The sequence below is a fragment of the Ursus arctos genome, unplaced genomic scaffold (genome assembly GCF_023065955.2).
Source record: "Ursus arctos isolate Adak ecotype North America unplaced genomic scaffold, UrsArc2.0 scaffold_27, whole genome shotgun sequence".
Lineage (NCBI taxonomy): Eukaryota > Metazoa > Chordata > Mammalia > Carnivora > Ursidae > Ursus > Ursus arctos.
In genome coordinates this window covers 1820834-1836538 of record NW_026622952.1, presented here as the reverse complement: position 1 = coordinate 1836538, position 15705 = coordinate 1820834, and the positions used below count along the sequence as shown (strand labels likewise).

Genomic DNA, 15705 nt, shown 5'->3' with positions numbered 1-15705 from the left:
ATGCCGGATAAATTGCTATTCTATCAGAGAGGCTACTAACCCAAGAATCAAATGTTCCAAATTTTTTTTGAAAGAAGAATACTTAGGAAAAGAGAGAGTATCCTACCAGTGGAAAACACCTTAAGCTTAAATTCCAAATCAGAGTTTATGCAGCAAGCAAGTTCAACAGGATGTGCTTGAAATTTTCCACGCTACCTCCTCTCCCCACCCTTTGAGTCAAATTGTATTCTTACCTGTTAAAGAAATCTGCCCTGCGTATTACACCTGTCAAGCCTAATTTCTTGAACTTTACATGAAAAGATTGTTCTTTCCTAGGTTTTAGAGACTAAAAAACCAGAAAGAATGTGGAATGCTACCAGTTAATGGCAAGAAGTTAAGTGGGAAAAGAATCGTCATATAGGCTAAATATGTTTCTTCTGGAAACCCAGCAACACTAGCATATCCTTGTAATTTTCATATTACTTAGTTAGCAGTCAATAAAATGTATACTAGTGTATAGACTTGGGGAAGGTATCATTTTTGTGATGGTATCTTCCACATTCCATTCTCTCTGCCTAACTCCATTGTACCAACAATTTTTGTTCTGTGATGGAAGAATAATCAGTGTACAAAAGTTAAAGCATATTTTTTAAAAACATTATTTTTCTTTCTTTTTTAAAAATTGAGGGTGAATATAAAATGGTAGATGAGAGCATAGGTTCTGACATTAGACTACCTGGGTTCAAATCCTATTTTTATTTCATACTAAGTGTGGGTGACCTTAGGTAAGTATGACTTTATCTCTGCGTTTCAGTTGCATTCATTCAAGTGGTTCTTATGCTTTGGTATTGATTAGCATTGTTAGAGGACTCATTAAAACACTGATTGCTGGGCCCCATGTCCAGAGTTTGTAATTCAGTAGGTCTGGGCTGCAGCCTGAGGTTCTGATTCCTAACAAGTTTCCAGGTGATGCTATTGTTAGTGGCCGGGGGACCATATACCTTGAGAACCACTGCTCTAGAGCAGGGATTTTTAATTTTAGCATTATTGACATTTGGGGTTGGAGAATTCTTTGTGACAGTGCATTTGAGGACATTTAAAAGTAGCATCCTTGGCCTCTACCTACTAGATGCCAATAGCACACACCTATGTGTTAAAACAAAAAATGTCTCATAGGAAGCAAAATCACCCCTGGTTGAGAACTGCTGTTGTGGAGATACTAATTCCAGGTGATCTCATGCTTTACTTTCCTCATGCTTTTGTGGGGAGGGTGAGATGGTGGTTGGGTGATGTTGATAGAGCTTCTTGGGATTGAAAGAGAGGTTATAATCTTTTAGGTAGAATTTCACAACTTAATGCACTTAGGTGTAATTATCTTTAAATTTTACCCTACTGCTGTCCCGACACATCCTGTAGATATTAACTCAGAGTTGATGAGAACTGGTAGATGATAGATTTTTAAAATTAAAATATAATTCACATCCCATAAAATTCATTTTTAAAAAATTTTTTCTTTAGAATTCTTTTTTTCTTTTTTAAGGATTTTGTTTATTTATTTGACAGAGATTGCGGGTGGGCACACAAGGAGCAGGGAGCAGGGAGTGGGAGCTTCCCTGATGAGCAGGGAACCTGTTGTGGGGCTCGATCCCAGGACCCTGGGATCATGACTTGAACCAAGGGCTGATGCTTAACCGACTGAGCCACCCAGGTGCCCCAAAATTCATTCTTTTGAAGTGTACAGTCCAGTGGTTTGTAGTATGATCACAAGGTTGTTCAACCATCACCACTAATTCCAAAAACAGTTTTATCATCCCCAAAGGAAACTCCATAAAGCTAGATTTTCTTTAGGACCTGCTTTGCTTGTTACATGTATCCTTCATGATCAAGTATTTATTTACTTTACGAGCCAGTACAGAGAAAGTAATTGTTCAGAAGCCACATTTTAGAAATCAGAATGAAGATCGTTTTTTTCTAAGTCCCAAGAGAGAAACAGAATTTTAGTAGTAAATTATTACATTATTGAAGAATTACTTGCTTTATTGAGTTTTTTTCTTCTAATTGGCCAGAGACCGTTTTCTAATCTGCTTTGGATCTGAGGGTTCCAACCAGTGTCCCACCACATAAGAATTATTTGATGAGCTTGTTGATTCTCAGCCTTCTTCAACTTCCCAGATAATTCTGATGTACACCAGGTTTGGGAACCACTGCTTTAGACCTTTCAGAGTACCTAATGTACATTCATTTTCTCATTTATTCTTTTAGCAAAACACCTCTCCATAATGCATTTTTCCCAATTGGTAGATTAAAAAACTCTTAAGAGAGGTAAAGTGGTACACCCAGGTTCACACAGCAAATTAGGAGCAAAGCTGGGATAGAATTAGTTCATTACATTCAAAACATACTCACTTAGGGCTTATTTTGTGTCAGACATTGTGCTAAGACTAGTGGTAAAGAGATAAATGAGATGTGGCCCTCACTATTGCCTCTTTTTCATTCTAAACCTGAGAGAGAGAGAGAGAGAGAGAGATTGATTTATCAACTATAAAATGAAAGCAGGTGTTTATTTCTTTTTAAACTATGTTGTTGTTACCACATTACTATTGACGAGGCAGCTGGACATAGTATAGAATAAAATTTAATTTCAGTTCCTGCAGATATTTATTTGTTCGTTTATTCATTTAGTAATTATTTATTGAACCTTTACTGTATGTGAGGTTAGTGTCAGGGAATGGCTTCTTTTCATTACTCTCCCAAATGGATACCTAGGTAAAAACCACTTGCTATGTGATCTTTAAGATAATTCCACCACCATAACCATCACTACCCACAAGACTTTCTGGTATAGGAAATATAAAGCAGCTGCTGACTGCATTTGTCAGTAGCTTTTTTTTTTTTTTTTTTTTGAGATTTGATAAATGATACAGTACTGAGAAGTAGACACCTACTGTTACAAAGTGAGAAAATTACTAGAACAGAATTACTAGAATTAATTTATCAAAACCTTTAAATATGCATACTTTGTATTTATCAAAAACCTTAAAACGTGCATCCTTTGACCCAGTAATTTCACTTCTGAGTATGTAACCCAATAAATAAAAACATGAGAAGACCTGAGTGTTATTCCCAGTATTTCCATTGTCTCTACTTAGTTTGACCTCATCTGTGTTAATAATGTAAACCTACTAAAATAGGTCTCTGTGCCTCTTCCCCTTCAGTCCTTTCTTCATACTGCAGCCAGGATGATCTTTATACAGTGCAAATCTCATGGCCTCAGTGTCCAGCTTGGAGTCCTTTGCTTACTGCCCCCCTCACCACATTGCTTTTAGAATAAAGTCCTAACATGGCTTATGAGGTTTTGCACAATAGTGCCCCCATCTTTCACCATTGTATTCTTTTCCCTGTTCCAGCTCTTCCTATTCCCACCCCCCATCCCATGCTAAGCTGTTTTTCATTCCTAGACTGCATCCCGCTCTCACTTCTAATCTTTGTGTTGCTGTCTGCACATCCTGTCATACTCTTTCATTTTGTTAACCTATAAACTGTGGGAGAGCTTGGCCACATGTCTTTTCTCAGTGGTTTATATCCTTCTGAGTCTTGGTTGCACTACTGGGTATAATAATTTTTGGCTCAGCTGTATTATCTTACCCATGGAAATAATTTTTATTTCTCGGCCATGTCATGCTTACCAGTACAGAGTTAGTCGTTGGTTTTTTGTTTTTTGCAAAGTTAGATCTAATTCAGAATACATTTAGAATCAAAATTGAATATCTAACCTTAATTATAGTGAATATAACTTCTACATCTGTATAAAGATGTTTTGGTTTTGAGGCGCCTGGGTGTCTCAATCGTTAAGCATCTGCCTTCCGCTCAGGGCGTGATCCCAGCATTCTGGGATCGAGTCCCACATCAGGCTCCTCCACTGGGAGCCTGCTTCTTCCTCTCCCACTCCCCCTGCTTGTGATCCCTTTCTCGCTGGCTGTCTCTATCTCTGTCAAATAAATAAAAAATCATAAAAAAAAGAAGTTTTGGTTTTGAGTAAAAAGTCTCAACCTGGCCAGCCTTAAACACATCTATCTCACATAATAGGCTTCACATTTTTTTTTTAAATTCAGTGGCTCAGTTTTGGCCTCAAGGACCTAGTTCTTTGTATCCCTCTTCTCTGTCGTACACTGCATTGGCCTCATCTTAAACTGTATTCCATTAAGAGCCCTAAGATGACTGCGTGACAGTTGAGGCAACATACTTGTTCACAGCAAGAGGAGATTGGCTTTTCTTTCCTAGAAACTCAAGTTCAAGCATCTCCCTGCAACTCTTTGGTTCAAATTGTCTTTGCCCTGTGAATCCTAAGTTAGTCACTGGTAGAGTGGATGAAGGTACCATGACTTGCTTAGAGTGGTCATCTGTGAGGAGAATGGATGCTGGGATGTCACCAGGTGTCCACCACAATTTCTTTTCTACCTAAGGGAAAAAATGACAATGAGAACCTGTAGAAAATTTCCCATAAGGGAAAAATTTTCCAACTCTACTGCTTTTTAAAATTTATTCCAACTCTCAAGATGAGATAATCACAATAAGAAGCCTAAGAAATCTCCTGTACAGTTAACCATGGAATCTAACCCCTAACCCCCCCTTTTTTCCCCCAGATCCAGACATTTAATGTGGATGCGCCATGCCAGACCGTAGAAGATTTAACGAATGGGGTTGTGATGGCCCAGGTTCTTCAAAAAATGTAAGAATAAATTGCTTTGTCTTTTTGTGGATTCTTATATGTGAATATTTATTAGATTGAAAACATGGACAAAAAAATAAGATGTTTACATGAAATGTGTGTGGCATGTAGAATAAGAGCTATAAATGTCAGTTATAATTTTGATGGCATGTACTTGTGTAGGTGCAGATTGTCTGAAAGTTTAATTAGGGCCATAATTGTTAGAACACTCCATTGATTTTAGCAGAATTATTTGTTCTTGTGTGTTTCAGCGTAAGCTTGGCAGAAATTTTCATGTTAGTGATAAGATTTTCTCATTGTAGAAGAATCTAGAGGCTTACTCCCTCTTTCTTTAGAATTTTGCTCAAATGTTATCAGTGAGGCCTTCCCTGACCACTCCATAAAATAAGTGACAACCATTCCCCCTATGCTCTGCTGTAGCCCTTTTAACCTTTTATGTTCTTCTTTGAGGTATTTAACACCATCTTATATACTGTATATTCATTTGTACTGCTCTCCCTGCCACCCATGTATATACACACATAGTGTAAGATCCACACAGGCAAGGAATTTGTTTTGTTCACTCTTGTGTCCTAGCACAAGGTTTGGTTTTTGGCTGAATCATATGAAAATGCCCTTTGTAGGTCACAAATGGTTAAATATCATCAGTTTGTCATGATTCAGCCTGCATGATGGATACTCATGTCTACCAAATGATTAAAAGAATGACATACTTGTTTGGGATATAGGAAACATACCTAATTCTTCTAAGTACTTGAAAAAATAGAGGTTGTAAAATTGATGTTGTATGGCTACCTCCGACTTGATCTTGGAATTTTCAAATAAAACATTACTTATAAATTTAAGAAATCATTAGGCTTGATGTGACTTAGGTTATACTTTTGTCTTTTGAAGCACTGACCACCTGTAGGCCTTTGATACTGGAAGATTTGCATATGATTAGATGGGATTTCCTACAGTTTTGTTAAGAATCAATATCAACAGTAAATGAATTCTTGATGTTGTTCACTTTGCAGTAAGCTATATAGAGTTGCCCATCTGAAAAGCAGTTCAGATGCCTACATTTCAGAGAATCTGTGTGTCTGTAGAGCTAGGGACTGATGGTTGAAACTAGCTTGCTGTTGCTCTCTTCTGTAACAGATACAAAGGTGCACAGACTTTTTGATGGTACTTGAAAAGACTCATTTGAAACTTGGTCAGGCTTGGTTCTAGCACTCTGAGAACAGTGATCCTGTGATTTTCATGGTCACCTCTGAGTGGTGCCCTAATAATTTTTAGTCTTTGAATGGTCTCGAGAGTTTCACTGAAGCTAAGTAAGCTTTCCAGGTATGTGTCAGTAAATGAATGTTTTGCTTAGTTAGGGTAGGATTTCTGTCATTTGCAGAAACTAGAAGAACTGTATGTGTATATTGTTTTACCAAATCAAAATCATGGCATACATTATGTTCTGCAAAGTAGTTAATTTACCAAGGTCTTTTAGGCATATTTCTCATCAGTACTTAGTTTTTTACTTTTTCCCCCAAGATGTCTTCCTTTTTTCCTTTTGTTATGGTAAAACATATACAGAAAAGTATACCAAAAAAAGTGATGAAATGTGTGTGTGTACGTATGTCGTATATTTATTTATACACATCTGTGTGACCACCACCCAGATTGAAACATACACCCATCTAGCCCCAGGTGGTTCCCTCATGACCATCTCTGATCAATACCCCTTCCGCAATGATAACCATGATTCTGACTTCTGGGCCAGTAAGTAGTTTTTTCTGTTTTTGGACATCTTATAAAGGGAATCATACAGTGTGTATTCTTTTGTGTCTGACTCCTTTCACTCAACATAATGTCTGAGATTCATTCATATTGTTGCATATTATCTCTTTTTAATAACTGTATAATATGTACAACTTCAAGGAAGTTCCGTTCCTCCTTGTCCCTTTGATATTTATTGATTGGCTACTTTGTGTCCAGCGCTGGTGATACAGGGGTGAGCCACAACTCACAGGTCAGTTGCCTTCAGAGAATATATAACCTTGGGAAAAACAGATTTTTAAATAACTATGAAAACAAAATTGCTATTACAACCAGTGCCACAGGGCTGAAATACACAATGTTAGGAACGTTTGTAAAGAGACATACTTAATTTAAGGAAGTCACAAACATTTTACCTGAGAAAATAAATTAAATCTGAAAGATGATTGGTAACAGATTTCTTAGCATATAGAAGACCATACACAGATGAGGCCATACCAGCTGATGGAGTATGGTGAACACCACCACAGAAAGAGAGAGGGTTTGAGTGACTAAAGCAGAGAGAGGGAGCATGTTACAAAATGAGAATGGCAAGAGGTGTTGCCAGACCATGTAGGGCCTTGTATCTTTATTCCAAGGGATATGAGAAGCAATTTGGGAGGTGTGGAGGCAGGAAGGGTTAACAAGGTCAGATTTACATTTTTTTTAAGTTTTTATTTAAATTCCAGTTAACATATAGTGTAATATTAGTTTCAGGTGTACAATGCAGTGAGTCAGCACTTCCATACAATACCTGGTGCTCATCACAACAAGTGCCCTCCTTAATCCCCATCACCTATTTAACCCTTCTGGTAACCATCAGTTTGTTCTTTACAGTTAAGAGTCTGTTTCTTCCTTTGCCTCTCTCTTTTTTATCCCTTTGTTTTGTTTTTTAAATTCCACATGTGACTGAAATCATATGGTATTTGTCTTCCTCTAACTTATTTTGCTTAGCATAGTACTCCATGTTGTTAAAATGGCAAGATTTCATTCTTTTTTGATCGCTGAGTAACATTCCATTTGTGTGTGTGTGTGTGTGTGTGTGTGTGTGTGTGTACACACACCACATCTTCTTTATCCATTCATCAGTTGATAGACATTTGGGCTGTTTCCATAATTTGGCTATTGTAGATAATGCTGTTAAGCAACTGGGGTACATGTATCCCTTTGAATTAGTATTTTTGTGTTCTTTGAATTAAATACCCAGTAGTGCAATTGCTGGGCCATAGGGTAGTTCTATTTTTAACTTTTTGAGGAACCTCCATACTGTTTTCCACAGTGGCCGCACCAGTTTTCTTTTTCTTTTTTTTTTTTTTAAGTTTTTATTTAGATTCCAGTTTGATTTGCATTTTGAAAATATTCTGGCTGCAGGTGTAAAATGAATTAGAAGAGGCCATAATGATGAGGGATGATCAATTGGAAAGAAATTTGTAGTAAATCAGAAAGGAGATTATGGTACTTTGGATTAGGAGGTAGTAAAGGAGATAGAGACAAATGGATAGACTCAAAATAGTAGAGAAAACCAAATGTTGATGATTGATATGGGTTAGTGAGTAAAAGGGAGGTATCAAAATTGACTTTTAAATTTCTAACTTGAGCAAATAACCAGAAGAGGGGGCAGACCACTGATGTGGGAATGCTGAAAGGGGATCTGCTGTGGAGGAGTGCTGGATATATCATGGGTTTAGTTTGGGGGACATTGAATTTGAGTGGAATTGAGACATCAAGAGAAAATAAGTTAGCATTAGATCATATAGTTCTAAAGTGCAGAAGAGAAGTCCAGAATCAATTTGGGTATCTCTTAATTGAAGCCATTAGTGTGGATTAAGTCACTTAGGGAATACTATAGCATAAGAGGGAAATATGTGTAGCCCGAGCATTGGAGAACTTTGACATTTAATTCTGGTTGGAACCTCAGACAACAGAGGTACCAGAGAGGTATGAGGAAAGCCAAAAGAGTGTGGGTACTGAGCAAAGAGTTTCACTGGAAATTGCAAATCTTTTCATTTTGTCTGAGCTGAGAAGTGAAAAACTGTATCTTTCTGTAGTTTCAATAGAAATTTTATCAAATATGAATGGGCTTAAGTATGTTTCTTGTTAGTATAATTTTTTCTCTCTCCACCCTTTTAGTCCTTTTCCATTCATCTGCTTTCCAGCTTCTAAAATTTTGTTGCTGTTGTCTTATCTCTTTGTCCACGTAGGTTCATGCCCTCCCCCTTATTTTTAATTAGTATGACTTTGTTTTTTAGAACAGTTTTAGTTTCACAGCAAAATTGAAATGGCAAACAGTTGCAGTATGGGATGACAGAGTTCTGGGGGTGGATGATAGTGATGATTGCACAACAGTGTGAGTGCACTTAATGCCACTGAACCACACACTCAAGTTTAAATAACAAATTTTGTGTATATTTTACTACTTAAAGAAAAGGTTTTTAAAAATTGAGTGTAAAGTATGGCTAATTCTCACATACTCCTTGCCCTACTACGCAGAGCTTCCCCCACTGTCAACATCCCATGCCAGAGTGGTACATTTGTTGTAATTGATGAACTACTCCAAAGCATCATCACCCAAAATCCCTATTTTACATTAAAGTTCATCTGTGTTGTACATTTTCTGTATGGGTTTGACAAATACGTAATGACACGTATCTACCATTGTAGTATCACACAGAGTAGTTTCACTGCCCTAAAAATCCCCTTTGTTCTACTAGTCATCTACTCCCCAGACCCCCAGCAACCCGTGATCTTTTTACTGTCTCCATAGTTTTGCTTTTTCTAGAATGTCATGTAATTGAAATCATAACCATATGTAGTCTTCTCAGATTGACTTCTTTCACTTGGCAATATTGCATTTAAGATTTCTCCATGTGGCTTGATAGTTCATTTCTTTTTAATGCTCTCCTCTTTTTTTGCAGCTTTAGTGAGATGAAATTGACATATAGTAAATTGTACATTTTTAAAGTATAGTATTTGATAAATTTTTACCTGTGTAGATGCCTGTGCAACTATCACCACAGCCAAGATAATGAACGAATCAGTCACTTCAAGAAATTTTAGTCCCGCGGCGCCTGGGTGGCACAGCGGTTAAGCGTCTGCCTTCGGCTCAGGGCGTGATCCCGGCGCTGTGGGATCAAGCCCCACATCAGGCTCCTCCGCTATGAGCCTGCTTCTTCCTCTCCCACTCCCCCTGCTTGTGTTCCCTCTCTCGCTGGCTGTCTCTCTCTGTCAAATAAATAAATAAAATCTTTAAAAAAAAAAAAAAATGTTAGTCCCTTCTTTCTGCCACCCCTTTTCCATCCCCAGGCAACCACTGACTTACTTTCTATTACTTTAGATTAATTTGCAATTTCTAGAAATTTATATAAATCGACTCACACAATACATTTTCTTATTTGAGGGAGAAGGTATGGCTTCTTTCATGCAACATAACTATTTTGAAATTCATTCGTGTCGTTGCCTGTAATAGTCCATACATACTCCATTATATAGATATACCATGATCTATTCATCTATTCATCTGCTGATGAACATCTGGGTTATTTTAGTTTGAGACTATTAGAAATAATATTTAGGAGACTGCCAAAGTGTTTCCAGAGTGGATGTGCCGTTTTTGCTCCCACAAGCAGTGTACAAACGTTCTTATTTCACCACAGTCTCACCATCACTTGCTAAGGTCAGTGTTTTTTGTTTTTTCAGTTTTTTTGGTTTTTTTAAGGCTTTATATTTAAGTAATCTCTACATCTGGCATGGGGCTTGAATTCACAACCGTGAAATCAAGAGTTACATGCTCTACCAACTAAGCCAGCCAGGTGCTCCTGTTTTGTTTTGTTTTAATTGAAGTATGGTTGATACACAATATTACATTAATTTCAGGTGTATATGGCAGTCTTTTTGATTTTAGCCATTCTGATGGCTGTTTAGTAATAACTCACTGTGGTTTTCGTTTGTATTCCTAGGATGACTAATGGTGTCCGGCATCTTTTCATGTTTTTGCCATCTATATATCTTCTTTTGTGAATGGTTTCCTGTAATCTTTTGCCTGTTTTTTATTTAAATTGTCTTACTGAATTTAGAGTTCTTTATAAATACAAATATAAATACTAAATACAAGTCGTTTTTCAGATGTATGTTTTAAAATATTTTCTTCCAATCTGTGGCTTCCCTTTTCTTTCTTTCTTTCTTTCTTTCTTTCTTTCTTTCTTTCTTTCTTTCTTCCTTTTTCCCTTTCTTTCTTTCTTTCTTTCTTTCTTTCTTAGATTTGTTACTTATTTATCTGACAGAGCACAAGCAGGGGGAGTGGCAGACGAAGAGGGAGAAGCAGGCTCCCCGCTGCGCAGGGAGCCTGATGGGGGGCTAGATCCCAGGACCCTGGGATCATGACCTGAGCCACCCAGGTGCCGCCCCCCCTTCATTTTCTTAATAGTGTCTTGGCACGGCAAAAGTTTTTAAATTTCGATAAAATCTAATTTGTTTTTCTTTCATGTTTTTTTTTATTCTTTTTTTTTTTAAGATTTTATTTTTAAGTAATCTCTATACCCAGTGTGGAGCTTGAACCCACAACCTCAAAAATTGTCATAAATTCCATTGACTGAGCCAGCCAAGTGCCCCCATGTTTGTTTGTTTTTTAATTTAAATTCAGTTAGCCAACATTTTTTTTTTTAATTCTAATAAGAAATATTTACCAAACCTGGGGTCACTTAAGATTTTCTTCTGTGTGAAGGGGCGCATGGGTAGCGCAGTCGTTAAGCATCTGCCTTCGGCTCAGGGCGTGATCCCTGCGTTCCGGGATCGAGTCCCACATCGGGCTCCTCCGCTATGAGCCTGCTTCTTCCTCTCCCACTCACCCTGCTTGTGTTCCCTCTCTTCGCTGGCTGTCTCTCTGTCACATAAATAAATAAAATCTTTAAAAAAAAAAAAAAAAGATTTTCTTCTGTGTTTTCCTCTAGAAGTTTTATAGTTCCAGTGCTTACATTTAGGTCTGTGTTGAATTTTGAATTACTTTTTGTGTATTATGGATTGGCTTTTTTTTTCTTCTTTTTTTGCAGTATTTATTAAAAAGATTCCTTTCCCATATTTTCAGGACTTTTGATTATGTTGATTTGCCTAGTGACCAGACAGACATCATCTATAGATGATTAGATTCTTGTTTAATTTTTACTATAGATCAGTCACCAAAAACGTTAAGATGTACTCCCTCCTTTTACATCTGTACATTAACAAATACAAAATGAAAACCTTTTTTTTCCCCTTATGTCTTAAGGGAACTGTGATTTTTTTTGTTTTGTTTTGTTTTAAGATTTTATTCATTTATTTGACAGAAAGAGAAAGAATACAAGAAGTAGGCAGAGCAGCAGGCAGAGGGAGAAGCAGGTTCCTCCCACTCCCCTGAGCAGGGAGCCTGACGCGGGGCTCCATCCCAGCACCCTGGGATCATGACCTGAGCCAAAGGCAGATGCTTAACTGACTGAGCCACCCAGGTGCCCTGGGAACTGTGGTTGTTAAATGAACTTTCTATTTTCAGCTTTTTGGTTTGAAGAAAATTAATATTGGTAAAAAAAAATATTTAACAAAGCAGAATCCACTTCAGAGAGAGCACAGGATGTTTTATATGAAATAGCAAGAAATTTGAATTGGCTGTTTATGCTCTTAAGCCTGTGATTCTTGGTTAACCTTCAGGACTTGTGCCAAAGAACAATCAGCACTTTGCCTGATCCACCTTTGGCTCTGAAAGAAATCTGGTTTTCCCCTGACACTGGTTCTGCAGGCTTCTCAAGTGATGGCTGTTTTTTCTCCCAGTCTTCAAGTACTGCTTAGCCCAGAGGTGGTACTCCTTAATGCTGCTCCCAGACCATTCTCCTTCATCTTTCCTGAAACTCTAGTTTTGAATCTTAGGACATCATCCACTACCCTTCGTTGTTGTCATCTCTTCTCGTTTCTCGACAATATTGGATCCTGGCACACTGCCGGCTCTTTCCAGTACTACTCTTACCTGCATTCTTGTTGATTTGGATGTATACCTAGATGATCCTTCATATCCTTGCCTACCAGTTTCTCGAACTCCTCTCCACTGACCTTGTCTTCTACTAGATTTCAGGCACTCCTTCCCATGATCATACCCTATATCTTGTAATTACTGATAAAGTGTAATCCCCACATAATCTCAGTTTTCTCATTACCACTGATTATTGTTTCCTGTCTTTCCATCTCCCTTCCTCTGGTATCAAGTCTCCAATAATTCTTTAATTCTCTAGTGCCAGTGGGATCTTAATACTGTCCACCTTTACTGTTCTTTCTTTCCTCTTATATAGCTAAAACTCCATGGTCAATCATAATTACTCCCCTGCATACACTTTTAGCTCCCCTGCCCCTCTCATATTGTATTTGTTTCACAAAACTGCAACTCTGGTTAAATCTAATGTCCTACCAGTTCTGCTTCTTACCTATGCAGCTGAACCGAGCTGGAAAAAAAAATGCAAACATGCTGATGCATCTCATTTTAAATGTCCCACCACAAAAACTGCAGGTGTTACCTTATGGAATCCCACAATCATACTGTGTTTCCCTAGTGTTTCATTCCCCCAGTCTTCCAGATGACTATCTCACATTTTTCTCTCTTCAGACCTCAGGTGCCACCTTCCCTATCTCTCTTATCTGATCACCTTACAAAGTAGGTCCTACTTCTGAGGAAGTTGAAACAAATAAAACATCCTACTTCTGAGGAAGTTGAAACAAATAAAACAATTTCCATAGAATCCCATGACTACATGTACCCACCTGCCAGCATTAGTTTGACTTTGTCTTGCTACCTGTTATGATAGGTAGAGCTATAGGGTTGGTGGGGAAGGTTTCTATCTTAAAGTCAGTACTTGCACTTTGTATATTGCATCCCATTGCCTATCGCCTACTCAGGATCATCACTTTACCAATTTGCCCCTCTTTCCTATATCATCAGTTTTCCCTTCTCTGCTGGATATATCCACCAGCATGCAAGCAAATCGTTACTTCTTTTCTCTTTAAAAATACTTCTGATTTCAGGGCGCCTGCATGGCTCAGTTGGTTAAGTGTCTGCCTTCAGCTCAGGTCATGATCCCAGGGTCCTGAGATCAAGTCCTGAGTCTGGCTCCTTGATCGGCGGGGAGCCTGCTGCTCCCCCTGCTTGTGCTTGCTCACACGCTTTCTCTCTCTCTGACAAATAAATAAAATCTTTAAAAAATAATAAAAATAAAAATACTAATGATCTCACTTCTGTCAGTCAGTTTCTCCTCCCCTTTGTAGCAAAAACTTTTTAAAATAGTCTGTACCAAGCTCTTTCGGATTCCTATCTTCCTGCTCTTTTAAATCCACTTTTAAGTCAGGAATTTTTTTCCCCCACCATTTTATTAAAATTGCACTTGTTAGGACTGCCAGTTATCTACACATTGCTGATTCTAATGGCCCGTTCTCAGTCCTTATCTGGACCTGGCAGCAGCATTCAAAGGACTTAATCTCCTTGTAATACTTTTAAAAATTTGGTTTCCAGGATACCGTTAGTCTCTGGATTTTTCTCCTGTCTCACCTGATGATCTGAATTTCCTTTGCTCATTTTTCCTCTTCTATCGTACTTCCTAATTCTGGAGTGCCGAAGGAGTCAGGTCTTGTTCCTCTCCCCTTTTCTGTTTGCATTCACTTACTGATGACTCATGGATTTAAACATCATCCGTATCCTAATGACTCTCAAGTTTGTATCTCCAGCATGAATCTTTGCTTTGACCTCCAGACTTAACCTCGTTGTCTATTCAGTGTCTGCATTTGAGTCTAAAAGACCTCTCAGAGTTGTCATATCTAAAACTAAGCTCCCTGTCTTCTACCTAAAACCCACTCAGTCAAAAATCTTTCTCATTTCAGTTGTTGGCATGTCCTTCCAGTTGCTCAAACCATAAAACCTTTCTTTTTTTTCCCCATCAGACATCAAATCTGCCAGGAAATCCTGATATTACTATACTTTTAAAATACATCTATAAAGTATATTTATATCTGGGCTTTAGCTCTGACTTCCAGTTTACAGAAAAGCGCAGAGCCTAGAGGAACAAGTTACACTAAATCATGAGGAAACAATCAGGCAAATCCAGAAAGTGAGATATTTTACAGGACAATTGACCTAGTCTCCTCAACAAATCCATGCCATGAGAAAAAAGAAAGGGGGGGTAGACTATGCTAAACTAAAGAGCCTGAAGAGATGAGAAACAGTAACCAAATGTGTTGCATGGTTCTTGGAAATCCTGCCATATGCAACAACATGGATGAATCTGGAAGACGTTTATGCTTAGTGAAATAAGCCAATCACAGAAGGACAAATAGTGCATGACCCCACTTGTACGACATATCTAAAATAATCAAATGCATGAAAACGGAGATTAGAATGATGGTTGCCAGGAGTTAGTAGTTGGGGCAAATGATGAGTTGCTCTTCAGTAAATATGAAAGTTTCACTTATACAAGATGAGGAAGTCTAGGGTCTGCTGTACAACATTGTGCCTATAGTTAATATTGTGCACTTAAAATTTTGTTGAGAGGGTAGATGTCATATTAAGTGTTCTTTCCACAATTGCAAAAACAAATGCAATGCATGATTTTTCTTGAATCTTGTTTGAACAAATCAACTATAGCAGACGTTTAGAGGATGATATAGGAAATTTGAAAATAGGTTGAATATTAGATGGTATCTGGAGAGTGTTTGTGTTTTAGGTGTATGTCAGAAAAAGTGCCTTATTAGAGATGTGTGGTGGAGTTTTTAGGAGTAAAATGTCAAAATCTAATATGGAGCAAGTATGGCCGGATGTTCTCTGTGATTGGCATATGGTTGTTCATGATATTTTACTTCTCTGTATGTTTGGAAAAGTTTTTTTAAAGGTTTATTTATTAGAGAGAGAGAGCATGCGCGAGCAGAGGGAGAGGCAGAGGGATGTGGACAGAATCCTCAAGCAGACTCCCTGCTGAGCGCAGAGCACAGCATGGGACTTGATCCAGGACCCTGAGATCATGACCTGAGCCAAAACCAAGGATGCTTAATCAACTGAGCCACCCAGGTGCCCCTGGAAAAGTTTTATGATAAGAATTGTTACTTTTCCTGCTACATCAGCCACCGTCATCTCTTGCCTTTATCGTGTTAATAATTTCCTGATAAGGGTGTTTCTGTACTTGGCTGCCCACAGCCTTATGTGAACCCAGCAG

The 15705-nt window shown here is 38.0% G+C and overlaps 1 protein-coding gene across 2 annotated transcripts in view; it reads left to right on the top strand.

The window, feature by feature from the left end:
• HOOK3 (hook microtubule tethering protein 3) overlaps positions 1-15705 on the top strand; it is a 104596-nt gene that overhangs the window by 3689 nt on the left and 85202 nt on the right. For both annotated transcript variants that reach the window (XM_057303337.1, XM_026485726.4), the window contains exon 2: positions 4623-4708. In XM_057303337.1, coding sequence (XP_057159320.1) covers positions 4623-4708 — 86 coding nt within the window. The remainder of the gene's footprint in view (positions 1-4622; positions 4709-15705) is intronic.